The sequence below is a fragment of the Penicillium psychrofluorescens genome (assembly GCF_964197705.1).
Source record: "Penicillium psychrofluorescens genome assembly, chromosome: 5".
In the NCBI taxonomy this organism is placed as follows: domain Eukaryota; kingdom Fungi; phylum Ascomycota; class Eurotiomycetes; order Eurotiales; family Aspergillaceae; genus Penicillium; species Penicillium psychrofluorescens.
The window spans coordinates 1,996,473-2,018,046 of record NC_133443.1 but is presented as its reverse complement, the minus strand read 5'-3'; the positions used below and the strand labels follow the sequence as shown (position 1 = coordinate 2,018,046).

General features: G+C 51.3%; 10 protein-coding genes across 10 annotated transcripts; 5 read left to right on the top strand and 5 right to left on the bottom strand.

Annotated features, from left to right (window-relative positions):
* Positions 1–419: 419 nt before the first annotated feature.
* PFLUO_LOCUS8029 (Mitochondrial presequence protease) lies at positions 420–3,606 on the top strand (the record flags this gene model as incomplete). Its single annotated transcript, XM_073785724.1, has 2 exons — positions 420–784; positions 840–3,606. The coding sequence occupies 2 exons, from the start codon at positions 420–422 to the stop codon at positions 3,604–3,606; spliced, it is 3,132 nt and encodes a 1,043-aa protein (XP_073642051.1).
* Positions 3,607–4,469: 863 nt separating this feature from the next.
* PFLUO_LOCUS8028 (uncharacterized protein) lies at positions 4,470–6,922 on the top strand (the record flags this gene model as incomplete). Its single annotated transcript, XM_073785723.1, has 9 exons — positions 4,470–4,521; positions 4,602–4,621; positions 4,679–4,762; positions 4,813–5,135; positions 5,190–5,634; positions 5,688–5,997; positions 6,068–6,282; positions 6,338–6,401; positions 6,456–6,922. The coding sequence occupies 9 exons, from the start codon at positions 4,470–4,472 to the stop codon at positions 6,920–6,922; spliced, it is 1,980 nt and encodes a 659-aa protein (XP_073642050.1).
* A 1,077-nt stretch (positions 6,923–7,999) lies between these two features.
* On the bottom strand, positions 8,000–8,506 carry PFLUO_LOCUS8027 (uncharacterized protein; the record flags this gene model as incomplete). The annotated part of the gene is made up of 1 exon (XM_073785722.1): positions 8,000–8,506. The coding sequence occupies one exon, from the start codon at positions 8,504–8,506 to the stop codon at positions 8,000–8,002; it is 507 nt and encodes a 168-aa protein (XP_073642049.1).
* A 335-nt stretch (positions 8,507–8,841) lies between these two features.
* PFLUO_LOCUS8026 (uncharacterized protein) lies at positions 8,842–9,938 on the bottom strand (the record flags this gene model as incomplete). Its single annotated transcript, XM_073785720.1, has 4 exons — positions 8,842–9,354; positions 9,408–9,554; positions 9,692–9,712; positions 9,768–9,938. 4 exons carry the CDS (start codon positions 9,936–9,938, stop codon positions 8,842–8,844), a joined length of 852 nt encoding a protein of 283 aa, XP_073642048.1.
* A 614-nt stretch (positions 9,939–10,552) lies between these two features.
* Positions 10,553–11,755, bottom strand: PFLUO_LOCUS8025 (uncharacterized protein; the record flags this gene model as incomplete). The annotated part of the gene is made up of 1 exon (XM_073785719.1): positions 10,553–11,755. One exon carries the CDS (start codon positions 11,753–11,755, stop codon positions 10,553–10,555), a length of 1,203 nt encoding a protein of 400 aa, XP_073642047.1.
* Positions 11,756–11,981: 226 nt separating this feature from the next.
* On the top strand, positions 11,982–13,086 carry PFLUO_LOCUS8024 (uncharacterized protein; the record flags this gene model as incomplete). The annotated part of the gene is made up of 2 exons (XM_073785718.1): positions 11,982–12,454; positions 12,510–13,086. The coding sequence occupies 2 exons, from the start codon at positions 11,982–11,984 to the stop codon at positions 13,084–13,086; spliced, it is 1,050 nt and encodes a 349-aa protein (XP_073642046.1).
* Positions 13,087–14,186: 1,100 nt separating this feature from the next.
* Positions 14,187–15,603, top strand: PFLUO_LOCUS8023 (Ornithine decarboxylase; the record flags this gene model as incomplete). Its single annotated transcript, XM_073785717.1, has 2 exons — positions 14,187–14,481; positions 14,543–15,603. 2 exons carry the CDS (start codon positions 14,187–14,189, stop codon positions 15,601–15,603), a joined length of 1,356 nt encoding a protein of 451 aa, XP_073642045.1.
* A 448-nt stretch (positions 15,604–16,051) lies between these two features.
* PFLUO_LOCUS8022 (uncharacterized protein) lies at positions 16,052–17,143 on the bottom strand (the record flags this gene model as incomplete). Its single annotated transcript, XM_073785716.1, has 1 exon — positions 16,052–17,143. One exon carries the CDS (start codon positions 17,141–17,143, stop codon positions 16,052–16,054), a length of 1,092 nt encoding a protein of 363 aa, XP_073642044.1.
* A 1,610-nt stretch (positions 17,144–18,753) lies between these two features.
* Positions 18,754–19,355, top strand: PFLUO_LOCUS8021 (uncharacterized protein; the record flags this gene model as incomplete). The annotated part of the gene is made up of 2 exons (XM_073785715.1): positions 18,754–18,952; positions 19,012–19,355. The coding sequence occupies 2 exons, from the start codon at positions 18,754–18,756 to the stop codon at positions 19,353–19,355; spliced, it is 543 nt and encodes a 180-aa protein (XP_073642043.1).
* A 472-nt stretch (positions 19,356–19,827) lies between these two features.
* PFLUO_LOCUS8020 (uncharacterized protein) lies at positions 19,828–20,661 on the bottom strand (the record flags this gene model as incomplete). The annotated part of the gene is made up of 4 exons (XM_073785714.1): positions 19,828–20,031; positions 20,090–20,373; positions 20,436–20,535; positions 20,587–20,661. The coding sequence occupies 4 exons, from the start codon at positions 20,659–20,661 to the stop codon at positions 19,828–19,830; spliced, it is 663 nt and encodes a 220-aa protein (XP_073642042.1).
* Positions 20,662–21,574: the final 913 nt, after the last annotated feature.

Sequence of the window (21,574 nt, the reverse complement as noted above, 5' to 3'; positions counted from 1 at the left end):
TAACTCTGGGACGGCGTATGAGGCTGGGTTGGCGGAACTGTGAGCGGGTTCGAGGGAACAGCGGTTCGTTCTCTCGCAGAACTCGGAGGGGGATCTTAGTCATCGACGACTAAGCCTGGGACTGGGACGAAGGTATAGTGGCCCACGCCAATTAATGCAACTAGGACGTATAGGGAGAGTGTGTCAGAGGCGAAAGAACACAAGGAAACAAGCACACCAAGGAAGCACACACGACCGCAGCTTCCGGGTGTGCAGGCTGGTAACTTAGTCACGGGGACTCAGCTGAGTCAGCCAACTGGTCTTTTCCTGTTCGGCCGCTGCCCAACTTTTGAATTATGCACACTCGTTTTGTACATCACTGCTAGGGGATGTTAATAGGCAGTTGTTTACCTGTTCCATCTTTCTAGAGCTGTCACAACATGCTACGCTCATCATTAGGTCTGAGCAGGGCCTCCGTGCTGCGCCCGACCCTCTCTAACCGGTTACCACGATCAAACCATGCCCTGAAGATATGCAACCGGAGTGCTTCCACTGTGACCAATCTAGACAACTTTCCGCAGGTTGGAGAGAAGCTACATGGATTCACCATTCAGGAGAAGAAGCATGTCCCGGAGCTGCATTTGACCGCGGTGCGACTCACCCACGATAAGACCGACGCGGACTATCTTCATGTGGCTCGTGACGACAAGAACAATGTCTTTGGAATCGGTTTCAAGACCAATCCTCCAGATGCCACCGGAGTTCCACATATTCTGGAGCACACCACCCTTTGTGGTAGTGAAAAGTGAGCTGCTGCACCTTGAGGTTGATTGCACCGGTCCTTGCTAACTTCTGCCTAGGTATCCAATCCGAGATCCATTCTTTAAGATGCTTCCGCGCTCTCTTTCGAACTTTATGAATGCCTTCACATCCTCGGACCACACCACTTACCCCTTTGCGACAACCAACCAGCAAGACTTTCAAAACCTCTTGTCCGTCTACCTCGATGCGACGTTACACCCCCTCCTCAAGGAAGAAGACTTCAGACAGGAAGGATGGCGACTCGGCCCTGAGGACCCGCGTGCCTTGCAGGCAGTGTCAGGGGAGAAGCCGCAACTGGAGGACATCGTGTTCAAGGGAGTGGTGTACAACGAGATGAAAGGCCAGATGTCGGATGCAAACTATCTCTACTACATCCGCTTCAAGGAAAGCATCTTCCCAGCAATGAACAACTCAGGTGGAGACCCGGAGTATATCACCGACCTCACCCACAAACAGCTGTCGGAATTCTCGAAGCGCAACTACAACCCGAGCAACGCCAAGATCCTGACATACGGAGACATGCCCCTGGGTGGCCATCTCAAGCAGATTGGCGCTGTCTTGGATGGATTCGAGAAAGGGCAGGCCGACAAATCTGTCAAAATGCCGCTGGATCTCAGCCGCGGGTCGCTGAATGTGACCATTCCTGGACCTATCGATACATTCGCTAGTGAAGACAAACAGTACAAGACCTCCACCTCGTGGTACATGGGTGACTCGACCGATATCGTGGAGACATTCTCCGTTGGCATTATCTCCTCGCTTCTGCTTGATGGATATGGCTCGCCCATGTATCGGGCTCTTATTGAAAGTGGACTTGGCTCTTCCTTCACTCCTAACACCGGCCTGGACCCCTCCGGCAAGATCCCCATCTTTTCTGCTGGTGTCACTGGAGTTGGTGAGGCAGAAGCCGCCACCGTCAAAGAAACGATCCAGAACGTCTTCCGCGAGTCCGTGTCGGCTGGCTTTAGCGAGGAGAAGGTGCGCGGCTTCCTCCATCAGCTGGAATTGGCATTGCGACACAAAACAGCAAACTTTGGAATAGGGGTGATGGAGAAGACCATTTCGTCTTGGTTCAATGGTACTGACCCGATGAAAGAGCTGGCTTGGAACGACGTCATCGAGGAATTCAAGAAGCGATACGCACAATCTGGATATCTCGAGTCTCTTGTGCAGAAATATCTTATCAACGATCAATGTGTGACATTTACCATGGTTGGCTCGCCCACCTTCAACAAGGAGTTGGACGAGAAGGAGGCTGTGAGAAAGGAGACGAAGCTTGCCCAGCTTATTGAAGAGCATGGCTCAGTCGAAAATGCTATCCTGAAGCTTGGTGAGGAGGAATTGAAGCTGCTCAAGGTCCAGGAAGACGCCCACAACGCAGACTTGAGCTGCCTCCCGTCTCTGCGAGTCAAGGATATATCAAGGGAGAAAGAGCGCAAGCCGGTTCGCGAGTCCCGTGTCGACGATATCGATGTGGTCTGGCGTGAGGCCCCCACCAACGGTCTGACTTACTTTCAGGCCTTGAATGCCTTTGAAGATCTGCCCGATGACCTGCGATTGTTGATGCCGTTATTTAACGACTGCGTTATGCGACTGGGTACGGCCAACAGGTCGATGGAGCAGTGGGAGGACTTGATCAAATTGAAGACCGGAGGAATCTCAACCTCATCATTCCTCGTTTCGTCCCCGACTCAGCTCGACAAGTTCAATGAAGGCCTGCATTTTTCTGGGTATGCTTTGGATAAGAATATTCCCGAGATGCTGGAAATGCTGTCGACTTTGATGACTGAGACCGATTTCACGAGCCCTGCGGCGCCGGCCTTGATCCAGGAACTCCTGCGCCTTGCTACCAACGGTGCGTTAGATGCCGTTGCTGGCACTGGTCATAGATATGCGGTGAATGCAGCGGCTGCCAGTCTCTCGCGGAGCTTCTGGGTGCAGGAACAGCAGTCTGGTTTGGAGCAGTTGCAGGCCACGGCGAACCTGCTTCGTGATGCCGAGTCATCCCCTGAACGTCTCCAGGAGCTGATCGAGAAACTCCGTCTGATCCAGTCGTTTGCTATCAGCAAGACCCCAAGCTTCCGTGTCCGCATGGTCTGCGAAGCGGAAAGCGCTTCTCGCAACGAGTCAGTTCTGCAGAAATGGATTGGCAAGTTGCCTCAGATCCGCTCCCCGAGTTCTACCGCAACCAACCTGGGCTTCAAGTCTGCCGACAAGGCTTTCTATGACCTCCCTTACAAGGTCTATTACTCCGGCATGGCCACGCAGACAGTGCCATTTGTCGACCCGTCCAGCGCACCTCTCAGCGTCCTGTCACAGCTCCTCACTCACAACTATCTTCACCCCGAAGTCCGCGAAAAGGGCGGCGCGTACGGTGCCGGCGCCAGCAATGGTCCTATCAAGGGTATCTTCACCTTTATGAGCTACCGCGATCCCAACCCTCTCAACACCCTGAAGGTTTTCCAAAACAGTGGAATCTTCGCTCGGGACCGTGCCTGGTCCGATCGGGAGATCGAAGAAGCCAAACTTGGCATCTTCCAAGGTCTTGATGCCCCAATGAGCGTGGATGAAGAGGGCAGTCGCTACTTCATGAGCGGTGTCACCCATGAAATGGACCAGCGCTGGAGAGAGCAGGTCTTGGATGTCACGGCTAAGGATGTGAATCAGGCAGCCGACCGATTCTTAGTCAATGGCTCTCGACAAGCCACCTGCGTGCTGGGCGAGAAGAAGGACTGGGCTGGTTCCGAATGGGAAGTGCGCAAGTTGTCCATGGATCTCCAGAACAATGCTGCCGCATCTTCATAGGCAAGCCTCATTCTTCCTTTTCCCAGGACCTTGAGTGGCAACATCTTGGCGCCGAGACCTGGTCGAACGAAAGTGTACTATCACCTCTATACCCTGTCTATTTGTCCCCGTGTATTTTTATCATCCTGCACACTTCCCTGTACACTACGCATATAACTGCCATATAGATCCCCTGTCTTCCCTCTATCTCTCTCCCATTTTCCATTCTACGCGCTGCAAGATCTATACGTGCCTTCGAGCACCAGAGCTGAATCACACACCTGCAACCAGTCACCCCCTTTGGTTGAGAGATGTGGCATCCGTTCCCGGATGCAAGCGCAAGAGCAGTAGGGAATGTGAGCCCAAGACTTGTTCTTGCGGCACACTTCCTGACTCCGTTTCCCAGAACCGCCCTGGAAAATCCCTCTTTCAGCCTACGCAGGGCGGACTAAAAACGCGAGAACATGACGTGCCTCGGCACTAACCATCATTCTGGATGTAACCGCCGCTTTGGCCTGGCTGGCGTAGATATGCGTTGATCCCGTCGTACATGGCGCTGGGGCAGTGTTTTTTCCGACCTCGCTTATCTACTGTAGTTACCTAACTAATTATAATCCTGTAGAAGAACAGATCTTTTCCTTGAATTCCAATCCGACCCCAATTGTTCATTTACTTTGCACTGAAGAACCCTAAAACGAGTCCAATAGGAACGAACTGGCGCAGAAAGCGGAGAAAATACGACTTGGCCCCATCTCACGTGTCCTGGCTGTGCAAAGCCGCCTTTGAAACGTCCCGATTAGCAGTAGATGTGTTCTTCACTCTACCCCTGTTAAAATAAAACCCAGGGCCATGTAGAAGCCCAGTTTCTTGTGTATCGGTTTGCCATGAAGAAGTCGAGGTCTGTCGTGCTCGGCCCCAAGCCGACCAAGGCATGCGGTAAGTCAAAAAGGGGCCAGCCTAACCACGTGGGTTTGGGTTGTTGTGGAGCAAAGCTAATTAATGATGATGGTTCGAAGTCAATTGCCGACGACTGAAGGTACTATTTACTGATAATAATCAATGTCGGAACTTGTGAACTGATGGCGCCCGGCAGATGAGATGTGAGGTCGCTGGGCCACCTCCTTGTCGGCGATGTCGCCAAACAAACACGGCTTGTGTGTTCAAGCCTCGTGCTAATGTATGTAACGTTAAGACTGAGCACAGTAGGATAGCTTACCGTTACTATAGGCTGCGGCTATCCATGAACTAGTCGAAGAATCCCAGAAGGAGTTGCGTGCCTCGCAGTCTATGATGTCCCACGACAACTACTCCATTCTGAATCGGCTGGATCGAATCGAAGCCGCTCTGGGCATCAGCCAATATCTTTCTGAAGAGGCAGATTTATCACCTTCTCATTCTCATGATATGCATGATATGAGTCCTGAAGCGGAGTTGGGTGATGTTCCTCTTCATGGTGTGTGGAAAGCAATTGCACACCTGAGAATTATCACCCGTCCGCCACCGGACGAACGTGTATGGTCTCGACCTCTCGTCAAGCAGTTATGGAGCTCGTATGCAACTCCCCAATGCTATGATATCCAACATCCTTGCTAATGGTGCTCTAGGTTTCTGAATAATCTACCGCTTCTTCACTTTCTCACTGACCGAAGCGCTTTTGCTTCTCCGACGCCCTTACTGCTTGCTTCAGTCCTCTATATCTCTGCACTTCACCATTCATCATCGGAGCTTGCGTCATCAGAGTCGGGGTATTTTGCAGCGACATGCAGTGCCATTGCTGAGCTGGTCATTCCATCTTCGCACCCCGGTCTTTCACATATGTCCGAGAACAACTATCATGAATCAGAGCAGAATCAACCCCCACCAGCCACCAAGTGTAAGGAATTTCACAATATTCTCGGCTTAATAATGGCCAGCCTAAGCTCAGAAGCCTACATCGATGCCACCGGGTCATGGATCGCAATGGCATACCGTCTCTGGCTAGACCACTGTCCTTCTGAAATGGATAAAACAACGGCACAGGACTGGCGCGGCTTGTTTTCTGGTCTCCAAGTAAGACAAAGACTTTCAAGTTCTCCAGATGCAGTTCGCTGACCTTTTCATAGGTAATTGATATAGAGCACGCTTCAATGCATATGTCGTACCCACTGCTCCCGCGCCATCCGCCAAATCCAGATCTCCAACGCTTGGACAGTCACCAGGGAAATGCTTTTCAAGGTCTTGCAGAAATGATGCATTACGGAATGAGCCACTTCGTCGGCCGTGGACTCCCGACGATATGGAGTTCTGTCAATGCAGACGTCGCCGACTCCGTACCCGTGGTTCGCACTCCTTTCACCGAGAAGGATTCGAAAGTTATCCGGCTTTGGGCACGCAAGCTTGACGACTGGCTGGTTAGATATAATGGAGCAGTCCGTAAGTGCTGAGCTACATGGAACTTTTTTGGCAATGGGTAAACTAACAACGTGCGTGCTTTCTGCCTTAGAACCATCTCCGTCAGATCGACAAGGTATTCTTATTCTTCTGCAGTATCATTTACACAAGCTTTATGTGCTTTCCATATACCACCCTGCCCGAGGATTTGACCTTGGGTCCGCAAATATTAGTTCTGGCGAGCGACATGAGCTACTTGTTTCAGCGCGGGCAGTCCTGAGGCTGCGGCAAGATGATGCTAGCATCTGGTCCAACTGGGATTTAGTGGTGAGTACATCCCATCCTGTCCCAACTTTGGAGAATTTTATCTGATGTTGCATAGATGATCACCTGGGCAGCCCTTCTACTCCTTCGAGGTGTTGAAGATGGCATGACGCATCCGGATGGTACGTACTATGCATTATTGGAAACGAATCTCTTCTAACATACCGGATATCAAGACCTCAACCTCATCCAAGCGCACCTACACAGCCTAGAACGAAGCCACCAGTCCGCACTAAGCATCCACACCGTTCTATCTCGCCGCCTCGAATCCGGAATGCAAACCATGCACACCCCACCAGACAGCGGCGCAGTCCTAGCTTTCCCGTTCCCAAACGCCGAAGATTCATGGACGATATTTGATCAGGACATTATGTCGCTAGCGAATCCTCCATGGCTATTCCAGGACTCATCTCAGCTCACCCCGTCTCACAAACCTGCGGATATGCAACAACCCCCACCGCAACTGCAGTCTGGAATGGCAACGGTTGGATATGATTCCAGCCTGCTGGTCAACAATTCCCAGTCTTTTGCGGCGAATCCGCAGTGGAATGTGGCCGGGCAGATCCAGGATGCCTTACCGACGACGATGAACCGGCTTTTTGGGAATGAGAATAGTGCTCAAGATGGCGGTTCTCTCATGTAGTATATCTGGCCTTTATCTTTCGTTGATTCGTAGTCTTTGATCTTTTCAAGGGTGTTAGCGGTGCATGGTGAATTGGTCAGGCAGTTTATCATCGGGATTCGATTTGGTCCAATAGTATCATGAATTTCTGTCCTCGTTTCAAGATCCCCCAAAGCTCTAATTTGTCCAATTACCTTGCCTCTCCTGATCCAAGTTCCCGATCCAAGAAAGATATCCCTCCAAAGATGTGTCATTTGTTTCTCGACTTAGGCGACACAACCTACGGCCCAAGTATCTTCATCCATGTCCCTAGCCGGATACCCAACTAGATCCACATTTTCGTACGCGCTTCGATCCGTATCAAGTCTTCTACCGCAAAGCATTTGATCAATCACTTCTTGATCCACAGACTCCAGTTTCCATTCATTGATCGTCTCAGAAGTGAGAGCCTCAAGAAGAGCTCCAACCAAAATTCCAATCAATCTAGGTCCAAAAACAGACTGTGCTGGACACTGAAAGGGTTTATGTCCAAAAGGCATGAAGGCTTCTTGCTGCCTCGATGTGAGCTGTTTCCAACGTTCGGGATTAAAGACAAGTGCACATGGCCCCCAGATATCCGGGCGTAAGTGACAAGCTTCGATATCGGCCGCCATATCATCGTATGCTGGCGGTTCCTGGTTATCGTCTGTAGCCTTGTCACTCCATTGATAAGCACGATGAATTCTCCTGGTGGGAGGATAGAGCCGAAGGGATTCAAAGACAATGTGCTTTGCAGATGGAACATCATGGACAGGAGCACTGCCTTCCAGATTCATGTATGTGGTGCCTTCAAACTGTTCTTTCGTTGGATGTCTTACGAATGCAGCCAAGGCGTTTCTCCATTCCGGGTGAGTAGCGCCAGTTGAAAATCCGACTTCAACGAATGCACGAAGAACAACACGCCAAAGTGTTTCAAAGGAGGGAATGATGAAATTCAATGGATTTGTAAGGCCAGCGTTATCGTTTCCAAATATTGCTCTCAGGCTGAATCTCAGCTCGCTGTTATTTTCAAATCGAGGCACAAGGTCTAGATTCTTTGCCTTAAGAGGTAATCCAGGTCTAGTTGATCGCCTTGGCGAAAGCATCCAGGACGAAGTCATTAGTATCATCCCCGTCCTCACGGTCGAACATTGTGAAAAGCACCACTCTCAGCGAGAGGATGCTGACAAGAGAGACGAGGTTGATGCGAATAGAAGAATCATTCCGGACTCCAAAGACACCGTCTGCGTTGGAATCCTTGTTGGGGTCATTGAGAGTCAAAACATGAGCACTTTCCCGGGCGAGTTCTGCAATGTGGCTCCACCTCTCCTGTCTCAAGTTGACCCGTTGTCTAGCTTGCGTAAGAAAGCCTTGAGCGTGCTCTGAATTGAGACTGGTGAAACTATTGTCGATTCCAAACGCGATACGTCGGTTTTGATTTGGAATGATTCGGGATTCCTGAGGGTTTAGCCGGTTATGCTTGCCGTTGCGGACCAATGTGCCTGCTATGAGCTCTTGGCACTGGCCTGGGTTGCTTGTTCGGTTGTTTGGGAAATCTTTTGAAGAATTACTGCGGTGATGCAGCATGAGGTAAATTGGAACAGCTGCAATGAGCAACATGCATAACATGTCAGTGAGGGCTGCCATTTGTTCGGTATGAGCTCGAGCAGAAGCAAAAAACGGGGTTGAATCTGGGAAATGCTTTGCAAAAATAGAGAGATTTATGGAATAGAATTGTAGCAAAAAAAGAAGACCTTGTTTGAAAATAATCATAGATTCCAAACAAGACAGTGTTTGTTTGATAGCCCAATCGGGAAGTCATAAAGACATAACCGTCTCAAATTATCCTCTGTAAGATGCATAATATACCAGGCAACACAAAGAAAAAGAATCTATTCATCAAACAAAGGACCAAAAAAAGTTTACAACCTCCTGATGGCAAACCTCAGCTTAAATGTCTCTATTCCACCATGATAGCTTCCAGTGGCTCGATCAGCGCCCTGCCACACTTCCATCCAAGCCTGGACGTCCCACTTCGTGCCCGTCTCCTCTTCAACCTGCTTCCAAAGCCTCTTCCACGTTGAGGGATCATGCCGATAGTGTCTGTCGTCAGCTTTTTGATTTAAGGGGTCTTGCCGACCAACCTGGCGTCCAATCAACAAAGACCCAGGCTGTGCACGAAGCAAGCTAACAACCCGCTTGGCAACAGTGATCTGCTGGTCCCAGTTAAAGAGATGGAAGAAAGATGCAGCATTGATGATGTCGACTTGGCCAGTGAGCGTCTTTACTAGGTCGGAGTTATCGTCGAAGATGTCTGCGCTGATGAATGGGGACTTTAGACTGTCACGATCGGCAAAGAGGTCATAACCTATCTCAAAGAAGTCGAGGCGGAGGTCAGATGCGTAGAGGTTTTCTGAGGATACGCCGTCGAAGACCTGTGTTTCTGGATTAGCCGGAGCTCTAGTTGTGAGGAGCAGGAGAAGTTGACCAGATGACGCAGCTCTTGTCCAACTGCGCAGCCTATGTCCAGCAGCTTCTGGCCAGACTTGAGCCGTTCTAGAATCTCGGGGTAATGTGGCGACTGGGGGACGCTCATGTCCAAGAACCGGAACGAGCCTATGCAGGGATATGGGAACTGTTCATGGTATTTCAGTGAATGTTCTCATAGTCAGAAATCAGATTTAAAGAGTGTAGAATGTCCACTTTAGTGTCAAAGTGACAGCCTCAGATAGAACTGATCTCTCTACCGACATGAAGGTCAACGTCACTCACCACAGAGAAAGCCCGGTCTCGCTGGCGGAGAATAGTCAGTACCAACAACCATAAACCTAGTCAAGTCAATTCTTACGACTGTTTTCACATGCTGCATCACCTCCCCCGGCGAGATCTTGCTGTACTTCTCTAGCAAAGTCTTGGCCGGCTCAGGAACCTCCTCTAGATCCTGCACATACCAGGGGAATTTCTCCCGATCGAATCCTCCGTCGAGGATAGAGCGAAGCTCAGACTCGGCTTTCGCCATAATTGCAGTCTCCTGGACAACTAGGGAGGGTTTGGTAGCACCTGTATCTTTTCCGTGGTGGGTGTGATGAGTGGAAGTTGATTTGGAGCCGAAGAGCTGACAACGGCCTCGCGCGGAGCGGGGCAGACGCGATCAAGCCGGTACCGGCTTGATGTTCTCTCTCGTTCAATTTGATTTTGTTGAATTCAAACTAGAAAGCTGCTATTTCTGACACCAAGTTGACAATTTGAGGAGCCAGACTAGATTGCAAAGGTATCCAATTATGTTACTGTGTTGTGTGACAGATATGATTGAATCGACTCGGACAAGACAATGGTCACTTTATCACGAAATAGCTCTTCCCCCTTCCAAGAGGAAGCATTCGAGGGTCGTCTATGATATGGCACGTACCATGTAGGACTGGCTACGTGAAAGTGAAATTTATATAATATAAACTGGTATATTCGAGCTAAGATCCAAAACCACGTCACAGTCCTAGCTAGATCACATGGGGGGGTATAAGAAGGTACAAGAAGCAAATCACTCGTCATATCGTACAGCTAGAATGGAAGGCCGTCAAACGAACGCAATCCACGATTTAGTGTGGTGTATCCATATCAGTGCTGCCAGGCTGATTAGGGGGAGCCAGCCTCAAAGGAAGGGAAGGGTTCGTGTTCGCCTGAGAATCTTCGACTGGACGAATCACTCCATTGCCTGGCATTACTTGGTCTCTCCACAATGGGGCTGATCAAAGGTGAGGATCCATCGACTTCGTCTTCAAGGCCGCGGTTCAAGGCCAGCTCGTGTGCAACAGCCCGTCTCTTTTGGATTGCTGATTCTTCTTCCAACGCAGCGTGCTGTTCTTCTAATTTCAAATCTGCCATCGAAGGGGTATCAAGCCCCTGCACCACTGCCACATCTGATGCAGATGATCTAGTCGACCGCTTCTTCTTCTTCCGTTTTGCCTTCTTCTTGGATGACGTCCCCGTTAAGCTGGAAGTGCCCGAGGCGGATTTCGTGATCTCTGATTTCGTCCCGAAGTGATCATCGTCTTCTAAACTGGTACCTCGGTGTCCAAGCACAAATGCGAATTCGTCATCTAGCGGTACTGCGTCTTCTTCCTCGTCGCTAGGGATCAGATCGCCGCGTGAGCTTAGTGAATTTGTTGTCCCGAGCGAAGACTGAGTTGCACTCCGATTCCTTCCAGTGGGACTATTAGCGGGCCGGATGAGATCTTCATCTGCAGCTTCCATCAAGGGTTCCTCTTCCTGCGTGAAGCGATGCAAACCTGACGGTTGCTCCTGTAGATCGGCCGCTGAGGGACGGTACTTCACACCGCGCGCACCAAATCTCCACGGGAACCGTTCAAGGAAGCCGAGTAATGACGAGCTGGGAATAATGGTCGGATCTGTGCGGTTGTCCGGTATATGCACTGTGCTTCTTCGCCTGGGATTGCGTGTGCCATAGCTCATTTTTCGAGGCCGGCGTGGCTGTTCCGCAGTGCCCTGTGTCAGCCCACTCCCCGCCAAGAGACGATCGAGTTCTCCCGCTCCCCAACCAAGCAAAGTTTCATCCGCGTCTTCATTGTCCCAATCGTCGTAGAAGTCAAATACAGCCTCGGCATGGCCGCGCCGTCGCCGTCGTATGTGGTCTTCTCTAGTCGGGAGACAGGGCGCGGTACATGCGTAGACACAGTTGCCAAGGGACGCGAAGCATGGTGAGATGTAATTATGCGAAAAGGTGTAGAGACCTTCCTGGGCGGTCTCGTTGGCCGATTCGAGGTTATGCGAGATCTGGTTGATCCGCTGGCGGATGCGAGGGTCGCGCGGGCGCATCATCTTGGATGGACAGCGCAAGGGGCAGAAATTGTTGGTTCTTTCTTCACTGGCATCGGCGACATTGACAAAGGGGTCCCTTGGAGTCAACAGGGTAAACCCAGGCAAGGGTGAGGAGGAAGACAGCCAGACGACGCAACCGACGATGTCATCTGACAGTTAGTCAGCGCGGCACGTGAGATCAACAGTTTGGGGTCCGGGGGACGGTCTGGGTCTGTCGCTCTATATCATGGTCTATTATATCCGCTTCCTCAAGACCCCCCGAGTCCAGCAGCAGAAGGGGTCCTCTGTTGTTTCCGCGTTGATTTGCATCACCACGGATCTTGGAGATGCATTCCTGGCCCAGGATGTGGACTTGATCGCAGAGTTAACTATTTCTCATTCCTCAAAAATTCTGACCACAAGCTCCCTGGCTTGGCAAGCTGGGAAACGTGAGCTTCCAATTTCTCTGGAATTGCCTCGTGGCTTTGCGCAGCAACCCGTGGTGTTGACTGTTCGGCCTCGGGGCCCTCAGTCGCCTGTCAAAGACTCACTATGTCCGGTCCCATTAGTGGTCTCGGGCTGGAGTACCCCAATCTCGGCGCAATTGCCGGCTGAGAAGCTGATTGAACGCCGGTTCAGTCTCGGGGACAGCCCAGAACCCCAAACATCAGACCTCTGCATCTCCGAGGAGACTGGCAACAGCATTGCTCGGCATATTTGGTGAGCCAAGTTCCAATCATCTAAATGGGACCAGCATCTGAACGGCATATGACAGGGATGCGGCGCTCGCCTCAGTAATATACCTTCAAAAAGTCACCAGTGGAACATCAGAGGGAATGCCCTCGCTCGGTCACCTCTTACAGCACCCACGCCAAACCCCTCTCCAAGTGGTTGAACTGGGAGCCGGATGTGGCATTGTGGGCATTGCCCTCGCCCAGCTGCACCCCTACTGCTCCGTCCTACTCACAGACCTCCCGGAAGTCGAGGAGATTGTCGCACGGAATATCAATGCTGCCCGACCGGCCTCCCAGTCGACGGTCTACTATCGACCTCTCGACTGGAACGAGCCGCCACCCGAGGATCTTTGTAGCAGCGCTATCGATCTGATCCTGCTGTCCGACTGTACCTACAATGCCGACAGCTTGCCCGCGCTGGTCTCTACGCTGGACCGATTGGTCCGGATCTCGCCGGGGGCGATCATCTTGGTGGCCTTGAAGAGGCGGCACGACAGCGAAACGGTGTTTTTCGATCTGATGCAGTCTGCGGCGTTCCAATCCCTCCAAGACGGCATCCCGCTTCCCTCGCAGAATGACCAAGTCGATCAGATCGAATTGTACTGCTACAGCCGGTGAGGGAGCTGTGTGACCAATGGGTCTACGCTAACAGGCTGATCTGTCGGTGTCCCACTTGGTGCGTCATGATTTTTCGCGGGCTGGTTAGCGCGGGGATCCGGAGAGCTTTCTTCCTCGGCCACGATTATGCGGTGACACAATCAATCCCTGGTCGGACAACAGCAGTCCGGCTGTGTAAACAATATTCAGAGATAAATAAATCACAATTGGCATAAAAATAGCACACAGGAACTGGATTCGACCAGCCGGGTCTAGTTCCTGCACGAGAAATCGCTCACTGTTCGATGTGGCCATACAAGGCCTAGTCGTACCTGGACTCAAAAGCACTCCGGGTCGGGTGATTACGTGAGGTAGTGCAACCTTTCCCCGGAGCGTCATACCTTCATGTTTGCTCGTCTCCTCCACGACCGATTATTATTTCTGCTAGTGAGTCCTTTTTTTTTTTCTTGCAGGTCTTGTTTGTGGAGAGGAAAAACACCTCTGCGTGTGTTGTCCGTGCGTGTGCCTCCAATCATGCCCTAAACCCAAGCTGCCCTCGCCCGACTCCAAACCCAAAAAAAATCTGCCTGCCCCTCCAACTGAACACACGACTGGCCACCTTTTATTCTCTCCCCTTCCTTCTTCCTCCATCGTTCCTCCCGATCATCACTCTTGCGACCTGGCTGACCCGCGGTTCACTTCCTCAAGTTTATTCCCTCTGCCTTTGGAATCCCTCCTCCAAAGGCAACACAGAATCCGCTCATCACGGCTTCTGTAGCCTCGCTTGTGCTTCTCCGTCAAGTTGTCTCAACTCGACGACTCCGCGACACGCTTAACAACATTCCTCCTCCTGCTACAGGTTTCTGAGCTTTCGTTCGGTGCGCCATTTTCCGGCTCGTTGACTCCACCGCCGGTCGATTCTTCTACCCTTGAGCTGCCGCATAGGACTACTCTGAAGTTCCTTCCTCTTCAGGAGGAAGGGTCTTGGAGACTTGGTCTAGTCAACTACGGTTGTGACGGTTATCGTCCTCCTTAATACGCAGTCGCGTTACTTGATTGATTGATCCTATACTTCTTCTTGTTTTTTCTCTTACCTCGTGCCGAGTCGCAGCTGCACGGTTATGGCCCCGACTGCGTGCGTATCGCATGCTGAACTATGCACCATCAAACAGGACTATCTTGATAGTCTAGACCATCACGGTCAGGTCAGCAGCCATGGAGAGGACGACTTGTTGCAATCTCGGTTGACGGCCAAGGAACTGGTTCTGGATGTGTTGAAGAAACGGGCCACCGAGGTTGATGTGGACCACTGTGGCCCCGGGGAGGAGGATGCGTTCTATGTCGCGGATATGGGCGAGGTATACCGCCAGCACCTGCGCTGGAAGATGAATTTGGGCCGCGTCAAGCCCTTTTATGGTAAGCCCCGCTCCGATCCAGTCCCAACTCTCTGGCATGATTTACTAACTGCCAACCACAGCGGTCAAGTGTAACCCGGACCCAGAGGTTCTTCGCCTCATGGCCCAGCTCGGAAACGGGTTTGATTGTGCGTCCAAGTCTGAGATCGAACTGGCTCTGCAGGCCGGTATCGAGCCTAGCCGCATCATCTACGCCCAGCCCTGCAAGACCAAGTCTTACCTGCGGTTCGCTGCCGAGGTAGGTGTCAAGCAGATGACTTTTGACAATGCCGACGAGCTGTACAAGATCAAGGCGACATTCCCCGACGCCGAACTGTACCTCCGCATCCTGACGGATGACTCGACCAGCCTGTGCCGTCTGAGCATGAAGTTCGGTGCATCCCTAGATGTGGCCCAGCAGCTACTCGAGCTGGCGCACCAGCTCGAGCTCAAGGTTGTCGGCGTCAGCTTTCACGTTGGCTCCGGCGCAGAGGATCCTACCGCTTTCCTCAAGGCCGTCCAGGATGCGCGGATGGTGTTCGACCAGGCTGAGGAAGTCGGCCACGAACTCCACACCCTGGATGTCGGCGGCGGCTTCTGCCAGTCCAGTTTCGAGAAATTCGCCGGTATCCTGAGCGATGCCATAGACAGCTACTTCCCGCCGCACATCCGCATCATCGCCGAGCCGGGTCGCTACTACGTCGCCAGCGCGTTCACCCTTGCTGCCAATGTCATCGCGCGGCGCGACGTGCCAGACCCGCTGGACCCTTCCCGCGATGCGTACATGCTATACCTGAATGACGGCGTCTACGGCAACTTCTCGAACATCATCTTCGACCACCAGCACCCCGTGGCCCAGGTTCTTACCCGCGCCGCAGACCAGCCTGCCGACCGGGGCTCTCTGAATCCTGCGACTTCGGAGAACTTCTCGTACTCGATCTGGGGCCCGACCTGCGACGGCATCGATGTCATCTCCGAGCGCATCGACCTGCCAGGTCTTCTGAATGCGGGTGACTGGCTCTACTTTGAGGATATGGGCGCCTACACCAAGTGCAGCGCTACTCGTTTCAATGGATTCTCGGATAATCACGAGGTGATCTACATTTCCAGCGAGACTGGTGCTTCTGCCCTCCTCAACTATTAACGAGTTGGGTCATTGTGCTGTGTGCTTTCTTCACTGTTGGTTTTTCTGCTCGCCCATGTCGCTCATTGTCTATTTCGGGTCCTTTCTGCTTGCAAATATTCTCGTTGTTTGTCTTCCTTAAGACGGGGTTGACTTAATATACGACTTGGGTTTCGTGTTGCGTCTGCCACTTGCGTTTTTTAAAGAATCAAACACTAGAATAGAATTGGTTTCTTTCTCATTTTTCCGAGTTTATTCATAATCATTTCTCTTCAAACAGTCAGGTATGACAAGATGTCTCTGGCATGTAACTGCTGATCTATCCGTTTAATGGCTGTATATATGTGCTCTATCAACGTTGCTCTAAACATGATATCGTAATGCATCAAAATCAAAAAGGAATCTCCGCCAGGAAAATGCCTCGGCTCTCGCGGAGCCAGCTCCACGGTGCTTGATACGATCCAGCCTACTAGGCCAGTTTCTGCACCGTCAACTCGGCCTCGTTTGCTTGCACAAGCCCGCCAGCCTCGAGCTTCTTTTTCCACTTTGTAGACTCATACCGAGCACAGATGAAAGTCATGCGAGAGACCACCGTGGGGTCAGCCGACTCGGCCATCACGGCAGAAGGGGTGCACGTCCAGCGTCCAAAAGCCCAGTTCAGAATATAGTCCTGACAGGCAGTAGAATCGGATGTCTGGCGCGCCTCGAGATTATCAGATGACTCTGCCGGTGGATTTTGAGTAGAACAGCGCATGATCCCCTTGATGCGGTAGACTTCCGCCCTCGGCACAGAGGACAGGAGCTGCTCCAAAGCAGGGACGTCGATTGTCTCCTCCGACGAGGAGGATTTGAGCACCACAGAAAGCACCTCGACCTCGGACTGATGATCATGCTTGTGCTCGTGGCCATGGCCATGCTCCACCCCATTGAGACCGTGCGTGTCCTCCTTCGCAAAAAGCGCACCATCAATCCCCAGCAACACCCCCTTCTCCACTTTCCCCTTCTCAGACTTCACCCAAGGCGTCTCGATATCCAAATCCCCAACTCGATCCAAGCAGACATCAAATCGCTGCTCGGAGACACTCTCCCACTTATTAAAGATAATCAGATCCGTGTACTTGGCTTGCAACTTAGCCGTGTACGACGTATCCTCATACCCCTCCCAATTCTCAACATCAATCACGCTAATCACACCGTCGAGCACAAAGTAGCCCCCCTGTTCGCGCGCCAGCCTGTTCACCTCCATCGCCAGCGTAGCAGGGAATGCGCTCCCGCTCGTCTCGATGACGATTCGGTCCGGCTGCACTTCATCGCGCAGCTGGTTTAGCGCGTCGCTGAGTTGTCCGACCAGGTTGCAGCAGATACAGCCGTTGAGAAGCTCGCGCACGCCGGAGATTGATTGCGTGGAGGCGAGTTGGGAGTCGACGGCCACGTCGCCGAATTCGTTTTTGAGGAGGGCGAGCCGGTAGGAAGGTGGTAATTGCGGGATTAGGTTGAGGAGGAGGGTTGTTTTGCCTGAACCCAGGAATCCTGTGACGATTGTTATGGGGATTGGGGCCATGGCGGCAGAGTTGGGCGGAATTGAATGTTGGAGAAAGATTCGAGTCGACAATTATCTTGCTATCGGAGATATCAGAGGGCCAGGCGGGCTAAACTGTTTTGGGCAATAGTGCAATCCTGGTCTCAAGATCCCGGGGGCCATCATCCTTCACAAATAAATAAATACACATGTACTCCATTATAATGGCATCGTGAAGTTTTCTTCTGCAACCTTCACGTACATACATTAGGTATATCTTCACTATTCTCGGCTAGCGTTGGGCGCACGCTTTGGCAAACGGATATTTTTGGGAACTTTTGCATAGTCTAATCTTGGCAATACTATCTACATCTACTACATACATTCTAGTTTAGATTTTCCTTATTAAATTCTGGCTTCCATGCTAGTCAATCCGCCACAGTGAGCAGCCCGGAAGCAGGATGAAAGCATGTCTAGCTCTCGAGCTTATTTTTAGCAAAAAAAATCGCGTGCAGACAATTTATCTCTTGAATCCTGATGCAGAAATTAAAGGGGGCCAATCCTCCAGGCACGTTGAAAACATGTCGAGTTTATCCATAGCATAAAAATTTCCATGTAGACAAATTATCTCTTGAATCCTAGCGCCGACTTTAAAGAGGGCAAATCCTCCAGGATCGCCCCCTCCAACAGAAGATAACCCTCGGCCCGTGTCTAGGGGGCCAGGGCCAAGCATCAAGTCTATATAGAGGGGCTTATTGACTTCGTATACCCCGTAATAGAAAGATGGAAGGCACGGGCGGTTTACCTATCTACGCCCCAGGAGGCAATCCCCCAGGAGTCCATGCCTGGGCTTTTTATATATAGAGCGCATCTCGTTCCTGATTTGTTTCGCACCGGAAGACGACCAGGGAAGCGGCTTGAAATTCCGCCTCAAAATGTTTTCCAAAGGGTCTCCGAGCAACTGCATCATTTCGTGGATATTAGCACTGCAGTTCCTCATTTCTGTTTCTTTACCTTTCACCCATGCCGCGCCAGTCTCCGACATCGTACAGCTGTCTGAATCTGTGAACAATGATACAGCCTCGCTGCCAGTTCTATCCGACGAGTTCGATGCATCCGACGAGTTCGAGAAATATCTCAGCAAGCGGAGTCCAGGCATAACTGGAAACGCATGGTTCCTACGAACGAGGAAAAAAAATGGCGATAAAATCTTTGCGTTTGGACCAGATGTTGGCAGCACTTCTCTCCCTTCTACACAGCTTGGAACAGTCACATTGAAATCCAAGCAACTTGGAGCGGGATCATTCGGGGCAGTTACGGAAGGTGTTCTCTTTGAATTCGACAGGCCGCGATCAAGCAAGTATGATTTGGAACCCGAACCTTGTGGTAACGAATGGTCTAATCTTGTCGCGAAATGAGGCAAGAGAGACGACTCCTTCTTTGGCGGATCGGTGCAGCACCGGCTCGAACCCGGTGGTTACGTTCCAAAAGTATACAAAGATCTCTGGATACCACCCAGCTCGGAGTATCCACAGGGCGAGTCAATCGTCGTTATGGAGAAGATGGGCCGAGATGGCTTAAAGATACTGCGAGACTTTCTCTCGGCGTTCCACAGCAGAACCCCGTGGGCGATGTCATTGAATCGCCTCCATATGTCGATTGATGGAGTGGACGGGCTGGCATATGCTCACTCGCAAGGCTACATTCACTTGGATTACAAGCTTGAAAATTATATGGAGCGGTTGAGCAGCTCGCAGCGTTTCGCCATCATTGACTGGGATATGGCGGTAGACGTTACAAAGCCTCAAAGAAGTTGGCCTCTGAAAGGCACTCCACTTTACATGGCTCCTGGTAAGACTCAGAACCCCAATTGCTGCGGATGACAGAAAACTCACATCACAAACCCTTAGAGGTGGTAAAGGGGGAGTATTACAAATGGCCCTATGCACCTGATGTTTACTCGGCTGGAGTGTGCCTTCTATACACCGTTAAACCCAGCCTGCTAGCGAGTCAATACAGCACCGATGTGCTGGGCATTCATAATAAATACAGAAGCCCGGACGGTGTCAAAGAATACCTGGCCAGAAAGGGCCTATTGGGAACTGGGGGGCCTTACCCAGAAGTCTACGATCTCTTGTCCCAAGTACTCTGTGGACCGAATTCGCGCTTGACAATGGCACAATTCGCGCGGAAGCTCCGTAAAATCGAGGACAATCCTGCTTACCACGGCGAACTTCCGTTGATTGTCGGCTAGCCTTGGGTGCTGCGAGAGGACGGACTACAACAGGGAGCCATTTTTGAAATTTGCCGAACCCTCCGCTTCCATCTTTTCCCATCATTGTTATGTGCGTGACTATCCTGAGCATGATCACTGAGTCCGAGTCTATGTTAATATCTACTTAGTGAATCGGAGCCTACACGCCGTCACGGAATCAGCCTAGATAGGAAATGCCCCACCGGCAGACATCATCCTATTTATAAAACTAGTCGCCCACGAATTGGATTTTAGACCGCGTTCGAATATTTTCTCTTTTTCTGTTTTAGTGCTCACCCACGCCGCTTTTTGCCTAGTGATCCATCTCCTGCCTCAGTGGTAAATACACTGGAGAAGTGGAAGGCGGATCGATCTGATTGTGAAAAGTCGGAGTGCGAGACATGAAAATCATTCAGTATTATAAACCAACCAACTAATAATCTACTGAAACAATCTGAAACTAGTAGTCTGTTCACAGAACTGCTCGGAATCCTTTATCCACGCTACGATCCAGACCCAAAAAGTCCACAACCTGACCGAGATGGTCAATGCCCCAGAATCCCTCCGTCTCGCCCCTGGAGTTGGTGCACTCAAACCACGGTAGACCAAAAGCACCAATCTTAAAGGCATGATCTGTGTTAGAGGTAAGAATGGCCTTTATATCCGGTTGACCCATCTAAAAAAAAAGCCATTAGACAGGGATCAGGGTACACAGATCTAAGCGTCCAACTTACGGCAGACAAAACATCCTGCGCCTTCTGCTTCCCAAGAACATCCTCCAAAATAGGGGTGAATCCATCCGGCCCCCCAATCTTCGAGTTGCGCTCCACCCAGAACGAGCGGTAAAGAGCATCGATGACAGATTCAACCTTTTCGGGCGACTTTTGGGAGACGGCACACATAGCTCGCTGGACGGCGAGCGTACGCACGGGGAAGCCCTCGGGGGTGTCAGCGCACACGGGCACGGAGAAGTATTTCGCCCAGCGCAAGCGTTCCTGGTTAATCCACTTGTCCTTGTCTGTGAGGAGTAGGTGAGAATTCTATTTCTATAAGATCAAGACGTTTGGGGCTCTGTCGTACTCTTGATGTTGATTGGGGCCGTGTTGCCGCAAGTTTGCATCAGCCCCCCCAGTAGGATGGGTACATATTGCACATTGCAGTTAGCAAATGTGGGCGAGTTCTGCGTCCATGGTTAGAATCCACTGGGAAAACAAGTAGGTGGTGGACTCACCTTCAACACATGGAATGCGATGTAAGCAAAGGGGCTGACGATGTCAAAATAAAGAGTGATCTTGGGGGCTGACATGATGGCGCGATTTTGTTCCAGTCTGATACAAGAAACAAAATGTTGAAGAGAAGAGCGAAGATGAGTATGGACGTAACTTATTCCCCGCGCGATGACTCAGCTCACCGAAGCCGAGGTTCGGTTGAGGTGTTGGGGATAACCCTAATTAGTGACTTCATTGCGATGGCTACTCGTCTACAAGTGTTGAGTGTTGAGTTCAAGGTGGAAGGAGTTGTGACTTGAGTGTTCTGGTCCATGGCGCTTTCCATCGCTCTAGACCAACCACTTTCCTCCCCTCCCAACAATTCACCCCTTCTATACACAGCATACCCTATACTACAGCTTACCACCATGAGCACAGAAGGCACCGATCCTGCCACTGATGACTTTAGCGACGCCAGTTCATGCTCCTGTCTTCATGACTCCATTGCCAAGCGACGAAGACAGGGCGAATACTTCCACCGGCCGCCGGTGTGGTTTCTGCGATCTGATGGGCTGGACCCGTCAACCCCATCGCCGTCCTCTGACGCTGACCACACTCCTGCTTGGAAAATTGAGAAGTTTGGACATAGAGGAGTGTTGAGCTTGGAAAACCACTCAGCTTGTGGAAGGGAAAACTACACATCAGACCCGGAGTCAACAGACCCAAAGCGTGTGACGTGCAGCGACGCAGATACTGAAGGCAGCAAAGAGACTTTCACACCTGAGAGCACAATATTCGCTGTCAGGAATAGTATACCCTTTGGCTCTGACACTCTCTGACTTTTTTTGTATAGACTGTTTACCCTCATTCGCGGGACACAACAGATATCACGGACATGAGACGGAGCCTCCTCGATTTTCCCACCGACTCTTGGTCATCGCCCATGCCCTTCTATCAAACCAAAGCAAGGCTCTGTACCCGTCTGCGCTTATGCCGAGATGTCCGCCTGGA